Genomic DNA, 18,773 nt, shown 5'->3' on the forward strand with positions numbered 1-18,773 from the left:
CACTCATCAATATGCCAACATTAGGCATGCATGTCAAAGGTGTTCAGCGGTAAAGGAGATAAAGGTCAAGTCTTTGATAAAGTACTGTACAAATGCATCCTTTCTTTCTATAATGTCCTGATTCAGATACAATGCATCAGCGCAGCGACACATATATAATACTGTAGAATCAATTTTGCAACGTTGCAAATCAGTAAGTCATATTACCAAGCTTTAAAAACAAAATCATACGCTGAATCACACATTTCCTTTCTGCTGTTATTGGGCCCTAAAAATCTGCGATCCCACTCCAATGGCATAACGACGGCAGAGCGATAATCTTATTCTGCCAGTGATATGGGAGCCTGACCCTGTAGGAGCACAGACAATTCTTTCCCCATACTCAGAATATATACAAGGGTCTTGATTCAGTAATCTAACTGAAGTGAATTTCAACAGCCATCTCCAAAATCCTGGCTACAATCCTGACACCAGACACTAGCAGTGGTTGTAATGGTGAGATGCAAGTTTAAATGATCGGTGTCATAATACAGTTAACAGCAATGGTCTTCCATAGAAATGAAGAGGGGAACATTTGCCTTCTAAAAAACTATACACTTAACAGAAGTAAACTATTTGATTTAAAGACGTGGATCATTAGAATATAGATATGATTATCCTTTAGATTATTTACACTAATACCTGCAAAAATTAAATTCTGGAATAAAATGTTATTCCAGACTGCTGTTAAGATATTTTCTGATGCCTATGGGTGTGTACGGGCTGTGTACACACCCGTAGGGACATCGCATGCCTGACACCGGCATTTCCGAAGTGCATGCGCTGAAAACCGGCATTTTCGATCTGTCAAGAATGCTCTTGACAGATCGGACACCTGCCCTGGTGAAGGGCCTCTGCGGGAGGGAAGAGTTCCGCTTTCTGCAGAACCTCCGCCCACTGAAAACCCTTATCTTATGCTTGGTAAAGCAGGTGTAAGGCCTGCTTTTACCAGCATAAGAGTTGAAAAAAGTTAAAAAATGTTCTTCCACTCAAAGGTAAGTTTATTTTTTGCCTCATAAAAAACTAATTATTTTTTCAAAAAATAAAATTTTTGTTTAAAATATTTAATTTAATGTAATTTTTTAACTCATTTTAAAAATGTGATGGTTTTTAAAAAAATTATTTAATGTTTTAGTGTGTATTGGGGGTGATCTCCATTCATACAGGTCTATCTGTCAAAAGTATGAAGGAAGATTCCCTTCTCCTATTGGCTGGCCTGGCCCATGTGATCCCAGGGACGCTTGCGAACCGCATGCGCCCCTGGGATACGTGGGCCCTGCGCATTTCGACTTGAGGGGCCCAGGAGCGCAAGTGTCCCGACCTCGGGAACCCTCAGGTAAGTTCGTAGATTTTTTTCCCCGATAGGAGGCTTCCTGCGTGCGGGTGCCTCCTATCAGAAATTACGGGTCATTGGCTTTATTATTGTTTTTTTAGGTTTTTCCATTTTAAAATGTCTTTTCATCTTGATCTGAACACCAATGCCCATGATGTCATGTGTGTTCTGCCTGCAGTTTTGAATTACCAGAAACTGGATACAGACTGGACTTTTCTGCCCTACCAGACTGTTTGTTATGCACATTTATTTAGTTCAGGTTCACATTCTGTTAAACTGCACTACCCAGTAACCTTCAAGATACAAAGGAAATCTTTGACATATAAAAAGGTAAATTCAGCATTCCTGTATTTTCAGAGTGGAGCGGAGCTTGAAGGGAGTGTAGTTCAGAAATAAGGCTACAATATTGTAACTTGGTTTCTCCAAATCACATTCCCTTCAAGAAAGGCTCCCTGCTGGCAACACTAAATTTACCCAAGGAAGCATATTTCACCGTGTATGTTAGTTTATACAAAAAAGGTGATGTAAATACAAAAAAGGTGATGTAAATAAACAGAGGAGCAAGACCGATAAAAAGAGGAATGGACTTTTCTTCCTTTTCACTGTTATTGTGTCTTATTCCCATCCTAAAACGTACTTACAATAATTAGCTGAAAAATTGCTTGTTTATGGCTTTGTTAAAGGCCAATCATGAGAAACCCTTGTAGAATTATGTTGGAGGGGAAATAGAAATTACATTTGAGTTTTTAGCAGAACTGGGAGTTATTTACATGAGGATATAACTATATAGTTCGAATTTCCATTAAGTGTTTTAATATCATCTATATGAAATCAGTCCCCATGAAAGATAGTAGGAGCTACCCAGTACAAACTGTGCTTAGGTTCATTGTACTAAAGGTTAAGGCCTGGATTTTACTCCACTAACCTGCACCAAATTAGGATCAAAATAGCAGGGACAAATCAGGCAGCAACACTTACTGCCATCTCCCCATCCTGACCACCCAGCCCCCACCAGAATCGCAATTGGCTTCCCCTACCCACCCATTAAGTGCAAATTCCTGCGATGAGGCAAAGCCCAGATTCCCATCCAATTTCCTCTCCAGTCTTCTGCTTTTAATGCCTGGACCACCTGGTGAAACCTGGCAGTAGTCCTTGCGGTAGCAGCAGAAGGGCTGTGAACTGTGAGAATGGAGGGAAGTAGTGGTCTCATCTCCCTCCAATTGTCTCAAATACTCAAGTAGGTCTCACTCTTGGAAAAACCCTACAAAAACATGAGCTAACTGCTTTTTCAGCGCGGTTCTGTCCCTTTAAATGCCCTCTTGTTGCAGCACCACCTGGATTTTCTTGCTGTCCAGGATTTTTCCAGGAATCCACAATTAATACATAATGAATATAATGACCCCGAACCCAGGAAAATGAACCAGGGTAAGGATGGGAAAAGGAAAACCTACGCCTAATAGTCCTTTGGCACTGTTATTTGCAAAAGGTGACTCTCTGCTGGCAATCAGTGCTCTGTGAAGATCAATCCATCTTGTTCCACTCAGAGCCCAAATTATTTGTAATAGAAAGAGTGTACACGGTCATACTTTGCAGAAAAATTAAACCGAGATATATTTCTACCAGAATAGGGAAATATTTATCAGCTATGGAAATGTCATTTAAAATGTCACCAACAATTAAAACCTGAAGGAATGAAACTCCACAACTTGAAATAGTTCATTCAGTGCCAGAGAAGTTGACTGGCAGTCATTGAAAGGGTACTTAGACTTGAAATAACTTGACTTTGTGGCAAGTTTACTCTGTATCTACCGTGTAAGTACGCAACTGCACGCTGCTCAATACATTTGAATGGAGAGCCAGACAGCAAGATGCTGTTTTCACGAAGCTAAAGGCGGAGTGGCTCATCTCTGACAGCAACTTTTTTATTTCCAAGTTTAAACACACATCTGCCCTCATCTGAAGTTTCTGTGGCATTTGGGCATAAATAACGGCGAGTGCTATTAACCTCACTGTTACTTTGACAGCAATTTTTGGACCATTACTGAAATAACAAAATAGCCATTAGATAGAAATAACAAAATAGCCATTAGATAGGTTAACAACAACTACAGAATGTTGCGCACCTTCAATTCTGTTTCTTAAAGTTGTACTCAATGTTTCTCAGTTGTAAATGAACCTGAAGCCATAGAACAGCAAAATAAATTACATACTGAAGTTCAATCCAATGTAATTTAATTTGTAATCTTCTTGCAATTTTTAATCTTACTGTTGTAATTTATCCCTTCAATGTCAGCTCAAGTATGAGAATGGCACTAACCATTCAATAATAAACCTGTGACATTTACACCTGTAGATTTGAAGTTACTAAATGGTTTTTTAAATTTATTCATTCATGGGATGTGGGCATCACAGGCACAAGCAGAGGTAGATCTGTGCATGATCTCTCAACGCATTTCAGAAAGATAGCCATTTTGGTAACCTGGCATTTCTACATTTTCATTAAGTCATTAGACACATATTTTGCTTACTCCATGGCTGGATTGCATAAATTTTCATCAGTTATAATTGTTAAGTGACTATTTAGCTACTTGAGAAGAGTAATAGGAACACCATTACAGATGCATTATGGTTGGCCAATTTATTTTATTCCTACTAACAGATTAATCTGCAGAAAAATCAGCACAGGTACCATTTTCATCTGAGTCCATTAAAACGGCTGAAAACACCACAAATAAGGCTTTATTTGCAATAAGAAAATATACCCCATTGTGCCTGCATGAATTAAAAACAATTTTTTTTTTACTGAAATCTTTATGTAAAAGTCCACCTTACTTGGATATAAGCTGTTATTACTAGTCATATAGGTAATTGTCATACACAAATATTATATATTATTTATCAGATGAATAAGCCCGATGATACTAGAGCTAGTGGAAGAAAATCTAATTAATAAAAATCTGTTGAATAAAACATATGTTTATTGCAAGATATTGTATCACTTTGTCAAGTGACAGTGCTGATAACATGCCTAATTATTAAAACACTCAAGTTGGCCCTCTTCTGTTTAATTAAATAAACAATGATACTATTTCAAAGCAGACATGATTAAATGCAATCAGAATTAACGAAGGTACCTGTATAAGCATCTCAATATTTCAATAATGCCCCCTATTTTGCCTTGGATGGTATTTTGATTGTAAGGCTCTTAAAATTCACCCTTCTAAATAGCAGGATCTACAAATCAAAATCTAGCCCGTGCTTCTGTGCTCTCTGTATTGTTCGGACTCATCTGTGGAGTTTGGTAGGTATATTTTGATTTAGTCAGGTTATATACATATATGTCAGATTTCTAATCAGGTGAAACTACTCACTTTCAGTTAATTATAAAAGGGATGTTCTATGTTTTAGAATATTTGTAACTGTTAACCAATGGCTGTCATAGCATTTTGGAACCCAAATAGAAATATAATTTACAATATTCCCAGAATAACATGAATTGAGAATTGTTATTTAGTCTTCTGCATTTCTTTAATTCAACTTACATAAAATGGGCACAAATATACATATATTCAAAGGACTTCTAGTACATAAAATGCTGATGTTAGTTGCTCATGTGAGCACAGAGTTCTGCTTCTGGAATTTTTTTAGATTGTGTAAGAATTTTTTCCTTAAGGCATTCTCTAATATAGTGATGAATCATAGATATTACATGTTAACAGATAGCAGGAAACACTATCATGTCAGATCACATACAAGATTGTACAATTAATGTGACTGAGCCAATCTCATGTTGCCATTATATAAAATGATATGTAGTACATTTGGGATATTCTAGTCAGATTAACTTCATTTTTAATTCATTTGGAGAATATTAAAGAAAATGACCCATAAAATATCACTTTTTTTTTACCTTAATGCAAACTTGAAAAGATGCTCTTTCTGCATAGTATTCCACTCAAAAAACGACGAGTCTGCCAGTTTGGATACAATTTAAAAGTTGACTTTTCTAGACTGTCCAAACACTATTGAATGCTGCAGAATAGCTCGCCTTTGGGATAAAGGAAATACCACGAAATCTGGTTATCTGTAAAAGATCAGGATAGGTAACAAATATTCATCATAACCGGATCCTCGTATAAAACAAATGTATACTCTCGAGACGAATGTAATTTTACTGGTCCCTGAAATTTGAATGAGCAGGATTACAAATAGATATCACTGCCTTTAGGTAGTGGATTATTTCACTCATAACTCACACTGTTGTGGGAGGTTCTAAGGAATTAACGGAAAAGCATCTGAACTTGTCAATAGCGATTACATCAGGAATAAACAAAACAAGTCACACTTCCAGCAGCTAAAGTTTTTTCTGCTTTTTGTTTATACTGATTAATCTTTCGGCTTGTTCACTTTTTTTTTTACAAGGAATTTACAAAAAAGTACATTATTATATTGTACTAATGTGCACGCAAGTTAGAAAAAAAGAGAAGCCGCGTCGACCAGGTGCACAATCGCAGCCGGAGGCATATTTGATAAACTTCCCTCGCACACTCCACCTGAACTGCGAACCTGGGACATGTACACGCGAGATAAATGCCGGCATGTCCAGCTTTACATCAGACCTCTTACCAGCCGTCAACATGGATGAAAAATACATTTTTAATAAAATAACTACAGCATCTTATGGTCTCATTCAAACAACGGATATACCTGCAGTAGCTCAGCTTCCCGGACCTTACGCTCGCCTGAAAAACGATCTTCAATGAAATGAACATTGCTCGCTTAATTAACTGAGTATAACATTTTCCCAAGTAAATAGTGATTGAAACTGATCCAAAAATATGCATACAAATTCGGTGGCAAAACTCCAAGCACAGTATGCTCTAAAGGTCCTACGTGTTGGATTACTGGGTGTGTTGCATTTCGGTCTTGCGCTACATTTTCGCAAATGATTAACTTTTACAATAGGCCAGGAGAAATGGGAAAAACACCTTTGTGTGAACCTTTTAAGAGGAAAAAAACCACGGCATTCAGCAAATATGAAACAATACAGATGAGAATTTTCTTGAAAATATTTTTTTATTTAAAAAATACCCAACCCCTTTTAATCTCAAATAATATGAACAATTGCTTTGGTCGGGAGTTGACGCGGTTTCTCGTCTTCAAGCTTCATAACAGCCGCAGACGAAATACAAACTAATAACTTGAATAATTTCCCCCCCAAAAAAGTTCTGAATCAGAACAAGCGTTTCTTCATCATTTTAACACGCAGTGAATTTCACTGCCAGTCTGTGCACCTGATGGGGAAAGAATTCAGGAACCGTAAAAATCAATCTACAGCAGTAGGTATCTGCATTACAACAAATAAATATTTAACGCATAATTCATGAAATATTCAAGGTAATATAAATTGACACTTTAATTTCAGCTTTTGTTTATCACTACTAAATTAAGGGCTGCAAGATCTCCCATTAGAGTCCATTGACAAGTCTTTAAATACACACGAACGGACGACGCCATTAGAAATGATATTTCGCACTAGTTTTCATCATTTGTATTTCCATTCGAGTTGCCTTCAAAAAACTTGGGGCTCTCCGGTAAAGTAGCCCGTACTCTGCGCTTTTCCTTGAAACGTCCTGAGCGAGAGATTTTCAGGTTCCTGCGCGTGCTTTTCTCATTAAACCCTTTTTCCAGTTTAGGGTCCAGGTATTCTTTATCCTCGATAAAATTAGGATGTTTGTTTTCCTGGGCCGCCGTTTTGTCCGTGGACGACTGCACATTCTCCACCCCTGCCCCTTTGTCCGTCATGACTTCCTTCGGCTTTTTTTTCATGGTCATCGATTTCCACCAACTGGTCTTACCACCGTCAGCCATTTCCCGGCCACCTCACTTCTAACCTGCTTTAAAGCATGGAAAGTATCATTGAAGGAGTAAAGATTACCACTTTCAGTTGCAGACCGACAATTTCATTTGTACATATGACACGAAACCTCTTCACATAAAACATAAAAATATCACTAGATATTAAAAATCAATGACATCTCCAATTTTTTGATGAGTTCCACATCATCACTTCTATATACCAGCTCACTTGTTTGCCTCTCGGAAGTTTTGACTCGATCCGCAATAGAATTGTATTTACTGATTCAAATGATAAAATCGCCTTTTAGTCCGCGGTTGTTAGTCCATGTTTGCCGTGAAGTCCACACACTTTGCCCCAGTGGTTTATTATCCAACTGTCGGTTAAAGGTTAAGGCATAAATTGCTGTTTTACACTGCGCTGCGCCCGCAACTGTGTTGGTGTGCATGCGCCTATCCTTCCGTGAAGCGACCTTTTCCCTTTGCTTCCTCAAGCTGCAAGACTTGCACAGGTGGACAGCTCAGGGCCCGCCCCGCCTCCCCGCTTGTGTCAATCAAGCAGAGCGCGTGCACCTCAGGTGAGCTCGAGCTCGAGCTCGGCAGAGATGCTGTACCTGGATCGCGCGCCGCCGCGAGGCGTCCAAACTAGCCTTTAAAAAAATGTCATGGTGTTTTAATGCAGTATTCTCTCAGTAGTAAATTATTCCTCATAAATGTTATAACGAGAAATGTCAATCCTGCAAGTTTGAACGGTGGGTTTACATTTACAACAGTGTCTAAATAATCGCTTATGTATTATGTCGAATGGGCTCCGATCCGTTTACAAACGATCTCCCTATTAACTGGGTTAAAGAAGGTGACATTCAAAACTTTAAAACATTTAAATGCGCGCATGCATTCTGTGCATATCCAATTTACTATAATGCTTATACTTCTTCCAGAATGTATTCTTAATGCTGCAAGTTAAGTTTTACACAGTGTCAACTTCCCTAAATAAATTGTTCACGTTGGATAGCATTAAAAGCCCTGGAGATGAGCGCAACAAAACTAATTGTAAATCTATGCTGAAGATACAGAGAAGCTTAGAATTTACAATTTAAAAAAGTGGTGGGGAAAATTTAAGTATACACAATAATAAATTATACAATAAAGCAGCCCAATTTATTAAAATAGATTAAATCAGATTAAAACAGGAAAGCAGGATTGAAAATATAACGGGAAATTACTGACAAGTTAATGGAAGAGAGGTATAACAGAAGGAAGAACTTCTACTCAAGAGTGTTAAATGTTTGCAGTGGTTTACCAGCAGGGTAGTAGAGGCAGAAACATTGGGAAATAACAACAGAAAATGCTGGAAAAACTCAGCAGGTCAGGCAACATCCGTGGAGAAAAATTTGAGTTGACGTTTCGGGTTGGACCCTTCTGAAGGGTCCAACCCGAAACGTCAACTCAAATTTCTCTCCACGGATGTTGCCTGACCTGCTGAGTTTTTCCAGCATTTTCTGTTGTTATTTCAGAAACATTGGGGTTGTTCAAAGTACAGTTGGATATAGCAACAGCAGAATTCGAGTACTAGAGGGATGGATGAACTTCAATATTTTTCTTATATTATAAATATAATTTAACAAAGGAAAACTGTTGGTCTAGTAAAGAAAGACTCATATTTATGTAGCACTTTATCATGTCTCAAAAAATCTCAAAATACTTTGTAATGAATTAATTTTGTCATGCAGTTTGGGGGGGGGGGAGGATTTTGACCAGCGATATTGATTCAGCCACCCGTTATATATCTCTCCCGTATCAGGAGATGTATAACGGGTGGCTGAATCAATATCGCTGGTTTTACACTATCACCCAAAGTCAAAATTTCCCTCATTGACTGTTTATAGGTGAATGTGGTCTCCATCTTGTGCACAGCAACATCCCACAAACAAGAAGATACATGACTAGGAGACTTCCTTGCTCTTCAAATAGTGCTACGGGATCTTTCATATTCCACCCGAAGCACCATCTTGGTTTAATGTCTCATCCGAAGGAACGTTTTGACAATTGCATCACTCCTTCATTACTCCACTGGAGTGTTAGCCTGAATTCTTTGCTAAATTCTTGAAATGTGGCTTGAACCCAAAACCTTTTGTTCCAGTGGCAAATTGAGTCAAACTGAAATTGAAGAACAATAATAGTAAGAATGAAAATACTAACATTTTAGAAAGTACAAGGGCATCTAAACATCACAGTAAAATGTGTCTTTATAAAAATAGCATCAATAGGTCAGTTTGACTTGTATCTAAATACTGATTTCAACTTAGTTGCGTTTCATGCAGAAAATATTGCATGCTATAGAAAAAAATATGATTCATAAACTGTAAACATATGAATGTAAAACAGCATTGGATCAAAATACAGAGAAGCAGGAAAGCATATGAGGACCTATTACTTTACCAGCTTGAATAATCAAAAGACAACAGCTTGGTGAGTAAAGTACAGCCCAAAGTCATATGGAACAGAAGGGCCCAAGTTCCATTCTGGATCTATGTAGAATTAGCTGATTTCAGTTGAGATGTTACAATTAGACTTAGTACCAGGCTAGAGAGAGGGCATGGGGGAAATCAGCCAGGATTCCTGCTCCTGGTCCCTATTCAGTGACACCCCGTCTCTAACTCTGAGAAGTGTCTGTCTGGATCCTCAATTTAATACCCTCCCATGGTTATATAGACTGCTGACACTCACTGTCCATGCTCACACATAGAGAATGGATACATAGATGAGGTACCAAAGGGCTCCTGACATCCAATGGAACAATTACTCTAAGAGTCAATGCTTTCAGGAGAGAATGGTAAAAATTGCTAAAAGGAAAAATAAATTCACTGCTTCTTTTCAGCTCGGGTTCTTCATTATTTTTCCTTACTTCTTGCTTATGTTGGCAATTGCCCATCACTATTAAGAAGTTAGCTTTGTTCTTGCTCCTGCTGTCCTTTCTATACAAATGTATACTGTTCTTATTCATGCTGGTATTTTTGCAATTAAATACTCATGTTCCTAATATCTGAAAATCTATGTTCTTTATGTCTTTTAATAATTGGCCTTTACAACTATTTCAAAATTGAAATGTAGAATCAGTTTAGCTTTAACTATAATTAAATAAATTCAATGGGATAGAATTTCCACAGGGGTCACCCCAAACTCCTGCCAAAGTTATGGCAGAGTTTGGGAGCACTCCAGTGGAAATTGCAGATATATATAAAACACATATTTATCTCATGTTTTACAGATAAATACAGTGTACTTTGATATGCAATTATTCAATGCAAGTGGTTTTATTTACATAGGATTACATAGGTTATATGGCACAGAAACAGGCCATTCGGCCCAACCAGTCCATGCCGGTGTTTATGCTCCACTCGAGCCTCCTCCCGTCTTTCCTCATCTAAATCTATCGGCATAACCCTCTATTCCCTTCTCCCTCATATGTTTGTCCAGCCTCCCCTTAAATGCATCTATACTATTCACTTCAACCACTTTTTGTGGTAGTGAGTTCCACATTCTCACCACTCTTTGGGTAAAGAAGTTTCTTCTGAATTCCCTATTGGCTTTCTTGGTGACTATCTTATATTGATGGCCTCTAGTTACGCTCTTCCCCATAAGTGGAAACATTCTCTTTGTATCCACTCTATCAAAACCTTTCATAAATTTAAAGACCTCTATTAGGTCACCCCTCAGCCTTCTTTTTTCAAGAGAAAAGAGACCCAGCCTGTTCATCCTTTCCTGATCTGTATACCCTCGCATTTCTGGTATCATCCTTATCAATCTTCTCTGTACCCTCTCCAGTGCCTCTATATTCTTTTTACAATATGGCAACCAGAACTGCATGTAGTACTCCAAGTGTGGTCTAACCAAGGTTTGATACAGGTTTAGCATAACTTCCCTACTTTTCAATTCTATCCCTCTAGAAATAAACTCTAGTGCTTGGTTTGCATTTTTAATGGCCTTGCTAACCTGTGTCGCAACTTTTAGTGATTTGTATATTTGTACTCCGAGATCCCTTTGTTCCTCTACCCCACCTAGACTCGCACCCTCCAAGTGATAAGTGACCTCCCTATTCTTCCTACCAAAATGTAATACCTCACATTTGTCTGTGTTGAACTTCATTTGCCAATTATTTGCCCATTCTGCAAGTTTATTAATGTCCTCCTGTAATTTGTTGCAGTCCTCCTCAGTATTGACTATCGCCCCCAATTTGGTATCATCCGCAAATTTAGAAATTGTGTTTTTGATTCCAAAGTCTAAATCGCTAATGTAAAGTGGTCCCAGCACTGATCCTTGTGGAACACCACAACCCACCTTCTGCCACTGTGAATAGCTACCCTTTACCCCCACTCTCTGCTTTCTGTCTTGAATCCAGCTAGCTATCCATTCTGCCACTTGTCCCCTGACTCCGCATTACTCTGACCTTATTCATTAGTCTATTATGGGGTACCTTATTGAAGGCCTTTTGAAAATCTAGATAAATTACATCTACTGCATTACCATTGTCTACTCTCTCTGTTACCTCTTCAAAAAATTCAATAAGGTTGGTCAAGCAAAATTTTCCCTTTTGAAATCCATGCTGACTATTCATTATTATACTTTTCATTTCTAGATGTTCTTCTATTCTCTCCTTTAGTAGGGATTCCATTATTTTTCCTACCACCGATGTTAAGCTGACTGGCCTATAATTCCCTGGACATGTTCTATCCCCCTTCTTAAATATAGGTATTACATTAGCTAACCACCAGTCCTCTGGCACTACACCTTTTTCTAATGAATTATTAAATATGCTTCTGCTATCTCTTCCATGGATTCTTTTAAAATGCATGGATGCAATCCATCCAGACTAGGGGTTTTATCCTCTTTGAGTTTGATTAGTTTATTTAATATATCCCCTTTTTTATTTTAAATGCACTTATCTCTTTACTCATCTCCTCATCCAATGTCATGTCCAACTGTTCTATCTCCCTGATAAATACTGAAGCGAAATAATGATTTACTATTTCTGCCATCTCACTATTGTTACCTGTGGTATTGTCCTGTCCATCCCTTAATGGCCCTATTCCCATCCCAGCCTTCCTTTTTTTATTGATGTACCTGTAAAATATTTTACTATTTTGTTTTATGTTCCTGGATAATTTAATTTCATAGTTCCTCTTTGCCTTCCTAATTGTTTTTTTTTACTTCTCTCCTAATACCTTCGTATTGTCTCTTAGGCAGCAGAGGAGTGCATGATATGTACTTAATGTATTCCTCTTTCCTTACCCTCAATTGTTTCCTTATGTCTTTATTCATCCATGAAGTCTCATTAGTGTTTAGTTTGTTCTTTCCTTTTAGCAGAATATATTTTTCCTGCACCCAGTTGAACACTGTTTTAAATGTTTCCCATTGTCATTCTACATTGTTGTTTGCCAATATTGTTGCCCATTTTATCTTCCCATGTTCTATTCTCAACCCCTCAAAATCAGCTTTTCTCCAATCTATTAACTTGTTTTTTTTCATTCTTATGTCCTTCTCTATTGTCACCTTAAAGTGTATTATATTATGGTCACTATTGCCTATATGTTTCCCTACTTTTACTTCTCTTATCTGCTCTGGCTCATTCCCCATAATTAGATCCAATAGCGAATCCTCCCTTGTTGGGCTTTTTACATATTGGGTTAGAAAGAAGTCCTGTAGACATTGTAGGAATGCTATTCCCTTATTCCCTTTACCTACCTCTTCTGTCCAATTAATATCGGGGTAGTTGAAATCCCCCATGATTATTATTCTATATTGTTTACTCATTTCTCTCATTTGTCTGTATAGTTCTTCCTCCACCTCTCTTCCACTATTAGGTGGTCTGTAGATTATGTCTATTAGTGTGATTGATCCTTTATTATCTTTTGTCTCTATTCATATGGATTCTATTTTTGTCTTGCTGATATCTATGTCCCTTTTTTCTACTGCCATTATGTTATCCCTAATAAGTACAGCTACTCCACCTCCACTTTTTCCTTCTCTATCTTTTCTAAATATGTTATACCCTCCAATGTTTAATTCCCAGTTCTGATTTTCCTGTAGCCACGTCTCAGTAATCCCTACTATGTCTGGTTCCTCCCAACGCATGATTGCCTCCAGATCCCCTGTTTTATTTTGGACACTGTGTGTATTGCTGTACAGACAGGTTAACTAATTTTTAATAGGATTTCCTCTCACTTTATGTTTAACCATCTTTTCAGACTCCTGTTCTATAACTCTATTTGCTCCCTTGGCATCACTGTCCACCCTTACTTTATTCTTTCCTAGGCTCACTTTTCCTGTTTTGTTTATATTTAGGCTGCTTACGTTTCTTGTAGATCCCTCCCCCCTTACTAGTTTAAAGCCTTTGCCACCTCCCTATTTACCCTTTCCGCTAGGATACAGGTCCTATCCCGGTTCAGGTGGAGCCCGTCCCATCGTTACAGCTCTTTCCTGTCCCAGAACTGGTGCCAGTGTCCCATGAAAAGGAACCCCTCTTTCCCACACCAGCCCTTTAGCCACATGTTAACTCTCCTGATCTGTCTGCTTCTATGCCAATTTGCATGTGGCTCAGACAATAACCCAGAGATTATTACCCTCGAGGTCCTGCTTTTTAATTTAGAGTATATCTCCTGAAACTCTTTCAGCAGGACCTCCTCCCTGTTCCTACCTATGTCGTTTGTTCCAACATGGACCACGACAACTGGATTTACCCCCTCCCTTTCCAAGTTCCTCTCCAGCCGCTGTGAGATATCCCTTACCCTGGTAGGCAACACACCCTTCGGGATTCTCGTTCATGACTGCAGAGGATGCTGTCTATCCCCCTAATTATAGAGTCCCCTATCACTACCACATTTTGACTCTGCTCTTCCCCCCCCCCCCCCTTGGATAGCCTTCTGAGCCACGGTGCCTTGGTCTGCATTGTGGCTGTCCTCCATGCAGTCTTTCTCCTTGTCCTCACAGGTATTGAGTACATCGCACCTGTTGGACAGGACCAGTGTCTGTGGGACCTCCTTTTCAACCTCTCTTAAATACCCGCTACCCGGCTCCCTAACAGTCACACCCTCCCCTTCCTGAACCTGTGTTTTCCTCTGGGGTGTGACTATATTCAGGATAAAACTGTCCAGAAATTCCTTCCTCTCCCTTATGTGTCAGAGTGTCTCCAACTCGCACTCCATCTCAATGACGCTGAGCCAGAGTGATTCGAGATGGAGACATCTCCTGCAGACGTGTTTGCTCGGGACAGTCTCGCCATCCACAAACTCCCACATACTGCAGTCCAGACACAAAACCTGCCCTGTCATATCTTAGACTAGCCTTATTTTATTTATTTAATTAGTTAAAGTCTTTATTCAACGATTATTTATAGTTATATTAAATAGTTTAACTAGTTAAGCTATAAATTTAATAGTTATAGTTTCCCGCACTTAGTTTAAACCACTATCCTAGGTTAGAGAGAAAAAAAACCTTAATACTCACCAACCAATCACCTACCTGCTCTCCTGTGACATCACCCTTCGGCTTTTTTTGGAAATCGTCGACGGTTCTGCCGATCCTGGTGTCTCCAATCAGGTCGGCGCGGTTTCCCCGCTTTTTTTGTTCCGCTCTTGGTATCTCTAATCAGTTCAGCGCTGTTTCCCCCGCTGCTTTTTGCTCCACACCTGGTGTCTCCAATCAGATCAATGCTCTTTCCCTCGATGCTTTATGTTCTGCTCCTGGTGTCTCCAATCAGGTCGGCGTGGTTTCCCCGCTGTTTTGTGCTCCGCTCTTGGTGTCTCCAATCAGATCAGTGCTGTTCCCCCCGCTGTTTTATGCTCTGCTCCTGGTGTCTCCAATCAGGTCGATGCTGTTTCCCTCGCTGTTTTATGCTCTGCTCCTGGTGTTTCCAATCTAAGGCAGTCAACAACAACAACTTGCATTTATAAAGCATCTTTAAGATAGTAAAACGTCCCAAAGCACTTCACAGGAATGTAATCAGATACAAATTGACACAGGGCCAAAGAAGGAGACTAAAAGCTTGATCAAAAAGGTAGGTTTTAAGGAGTGTCTTAAAGGAGGAGAGAGCAGTGGAGAGGTTTAGGAAGGGAATTCTAAACCCTAGTGGCTACATAGCTGAAGGCACAGTTACCAATGGTGGTGTGAAGGAAGTGGGGGCTACACAAGAGGCCAGAATTGGAGGAATGTAAAGTTATCGGAGGACTGTGCAGCTGGTGGAGGTTAGAGATCGGGAGGCGTTAGGTCATGGATGGATTTCAACATGAGGCTGAGAATTTTAAAATCACGATGATGGTGGAACAGGAGCCAATGCAGGTCAACAAGCACAGATTTAATATATTCTTCTTGATAATAAGATTGGTATGATGGGATAGACTTTACAAATCTGTTTTCAGCATTCCTCCAGTTATTATGGGCTGTCTTGACATAAGTAACTGAATAATACTTTAAATTGTTTTACATTGTGGCATCTTAAACAACTTATAGACAAATTATGAACAAGTTGTGTACAATTGAAGTCAACTCATACCTTGAATGTAATAGCACATTAATTATTATATTTGTTTTAATTCATTGGACTATGATTAATGTTAGGCTTTACTCATCCCTCTCTGACACATAATATGATTAGTACTAATTTAAATCTAAGTTATATCATTAGAAATTAGAAACGAGGTGTCAAAGAAAGAACTTGCAATTATATAGTGCCTTTCACATCCTCAGGACCTCCCAAAGCATTTTACAGCAACAACAACAATTTGCATTTAAATAGCACCTTTAACATAGTAAAATGTTCCAAGGCACTTCACAGGAACGTTAGCAAACAAAATTTGACACCAAACAAAGAAGAAGATATTAGGCTGGGTGGTCAAAGAGGTAGGTTTCAAGGAGCGTCTTAAAGGAATAGAGAGAGGTGGAGAGACAATATTGGCCTAGAAATTGGGTTGTGGCGCAAAAGTCGCCTGAGCGCAGGATTTAGCGCAGCGTTCGAGGGTTTAGCGATCGTCAGATATTCAGTTTCATTGCTCCTCGAGGGACACGGGGCGAGGCTCAAGGCGCTCCGCGTCCCTCTTAGGGCGCTGAAACTGAATATCGCAGCGCAACGTGCCGCAGCACCACATGCTGCGGCACGGCACGCTGCGGTACTGCAGGCCTTCCTCCCACTGTTAAGGGGGAGGTGCCTGCAACAGCGCGAGCCCCGATCGCGAGTGCCGGCAAATGAGCCCGGCACCAAGGAGAAGTGCCGGGCTCTCGGGAAACAGCCGGCAATGCCACGGGGGGGTGGTTAGGAGGTCGGGGACGGAGGTGCTGGCAGGCGGCTGCCCCGCACCTCCACCTTAACTTGCGCCGCTGCCGGCACAGTAAGGCCCCGTGAACCGGGCGCGGGTAGCCAGCGGCGCAAATGCGGCGTTCGCTACCAAATATCGCGAATGGGGCGCTGCGCACACCATTGACGTCATCGGTGGCGGCGCAGCGCAAATGCCTAACGCCACCATTAGCGCCCCTACTGAATATCGTGGAAGGCGCAGCCAGTGGCGCTACAGCCACTGACTGCCTCTTTAGGCGCTAACAGGTGGCACTACTCACCCAATTTCTCCCCCATAATGAGTTTTAGGGAGAGAATTCAAGAGCTTATGGCCTAGACAGCTGGAATACAAAGCACACTGTCAGTTGCTTAAGCAATATGCTGCATTCTAACCTTGAATACCCATGCATGACACTAAATTGAGATTTCCATTATCCGCATCATTTATTCTTACAATCTTTCTTTCCAAGGTTGCCAGATTAATATCAACCAGAAACCAGTGGCAAGTGAACTGAAATAGTGAAAATTTACTTCATCTGGATTCTAAATGGCTTTCAGAGAGATAAACAGTCATCCAGTCTATGCGGGTAAGATTGCAACAGATTCCAAAGATGAAAGGACAATATTTTAATCCCAATATTTTGACAATGGGAAATATTCTTACATTTTCTGTTTAATAATGTAGGGATTTTGGCCAGGATTTTACTAATATGGGTGACATCGGTGGCGGGTCCCGACCCCGCTGCAGTCTCCATCCCGGCCTCTGAAATGAATTTCCGTTGATTGTGCTTGTTAAGCCCACCCAGCACGTTTCCCAGCCAATTAGAGAAAATGGGTCTGGAGACATTATTTGATGACTCGTCATCAGCTGGTTTCCTTAAAGGGACCATATCCAAATTTATTTTGACATTTGTGCTGTCAGTATTCTACAGCATTGAGGGGCTGCAAACACTGACAGTCACTGTACAAAGGCACAGGGTTACACCCACATTCTCCCATGACTCCCTCCATATGCTTATGGGGGGAGTCACAGCACGCAGGGAGGTCCTCTTCCCTTCCCATGGGCGGAAGAGACCTCCGCAGAAGATCAACACAGCCTGGTTGCACATTGTAGATGAGGGCACAAGCAGGGGTGTGGTCAGGAGGACCTGGGTGCAGTGCTGCAAACCTTTCAATGATCTCAGCAGATCACGAAACGTTAGTACAAAGCCACACTCAACCTCATCTTGCTGTGCCTCTCATCACAGCCCCATCACTCTGCCTTCCCTACCCTACTCCTGCACATTCTTACTGACACCAACTTAACTTGCACCTCCACCCATCTCTCTCTATTTACATTATCACATCCCCATCTGACTAACCACCCCTCGCACTCACCCTCATCCTAGTGTAATCATACCAACTAAGAACACACACGGGTAGGCACTTGGATGTGGTATCAAACATTGAAACCTTTATTTTCAACACTTTGCATTCTTGGACAGATTTGTGTGCACCTTTGGAAGTGGCTTAATGAATTGTAGTGAATGGTGAGACATAACAGTACCCCCTGCAATGGTGAAGAGTGTGAAAGGAATGGCTTGGACATTTTAGGGATGCTTTATGGTGTTGGAGTGGGGTGGTGCCAACCTGGCGCATCATGTGGCAGCCAGGGTGTACAGTGTCAAGTGAAGTAAATCTGGCCATGGTGAGGCCATCCCTGGCCGCCTGGGCAACAATGTGGTTGGGTGCTGATGCCCTCTGTCCTGTGCAGCATCAGGTGATTGCAAAGAAAGTTGGTGGTGTTGTTGCTGCTGCAGGTGAGTCTGGTGCTGCTGGTGTTGGGGCTGATCATGGTGGGATTCTGAGGACCAAGGTGAGAGAGTATAAAAGGCATCCATTGGCCATATGATGGCTGATGGAATAGATGGCAGGTGAAGTAGAGATGACATAAGCGATCTGTCAATGGTGAGAAAGGCAATGAGGTCAGACTGGATGGAGACTTGTGTAAAGACTTGCAGCATGGTGAATCTGTTGTGGAAATGCAGTGAGGAAGAGCTTGTGGCTGAGGGAAGATATCTCTGTAAGGTGGGAGCTTTTACTGTACATTTGAAGCTGTCAACTCATCAGCTGATTCAATGGCCACTGAACTCCAGCCTCAGCTTGACAGATGTAGTCCACGACCAGCGTGGACCCCATGGGCGAGCTGTCAAATGCAAAAGGTGAGCTGAAATTCAT

The 18,773-nt window shown here is 40.4% G+C and overlaps 1 protein-coding gene across 5 annotated transcripts; it reads right to left on the reverse strand.

Annotated features, from left to right (window-relative positions):
- Window positions 1–4,604: 4,604 nt before the first annotated feature.
- LOC147117533 (proline-rich protein 15-like) lies at window positions 4,605–9,321 on the reverse strand. 5 transcript variants are annotated; one of them, XM_085988607.1, is made up of 3 exons: window positions 9,171–9,321; window positions 7,461–7,605; window positions 4,606–7,269 (listed from the first exon to the last, which is right to left on the reverse strand). In XM_085988607.1, exon 3 carries the CDS (start codon window positions 7,241–7,243, stop codon window positions 6,908–6,910), a length of 336 nt encoding a protein of 111 aa, XP_085844733.1. In that variant the 5' UTR covers window positions 7,244–7,269; window positions 7,461–7,605; window positions 9,171–9,321; the 3' UTR covers window positions 4,606–6,907. The 5 variants fall into 5 exon arrangements, with proteins under 5 accessions (XP_085844734.1, XP_085844732.1, XP_085844733.1 ...); XM_085988608.1 differs by lacking the exon at window positions 9,171–9,321 and having other exon boundaries at window positions 4,605–7,266; window positions 7,453–7,782; XM_085988606.1 differs by lacking the exon at window positions 9,171–9,321 and having other exon boundaries at window positions 4,605–7,269; window positions 7,453–7,782.
- Between the last annotated feature and the right edge of the window lie 9,452 nt (window positions 9,322–18,773).

This window comes from Somniosus microcephalus, chromosome 5 (genome assembly GCF_052327205.1).
Source record: "Somniosus microcephalus isolate GS21.2 chromosome 5, FLI_Smic_1.0, whole genome shotgun sequence".
NCBI lineage: Eukaryota > Metazoa > Chordata > Chondrichthyes > Squaliformes > Somniosidae > Somniosus > Somniosus microcephalus.

What these genes read in the sequence shown, in the direction of transcription:
- LOC147117533 (XM_085988608.1), bottom strand. Translation starts at nt 7,243, where the DNA reads ATGGCTGACGGTGGTAAGACCAGTTGGTGGAAATCGATGACCATGAAA.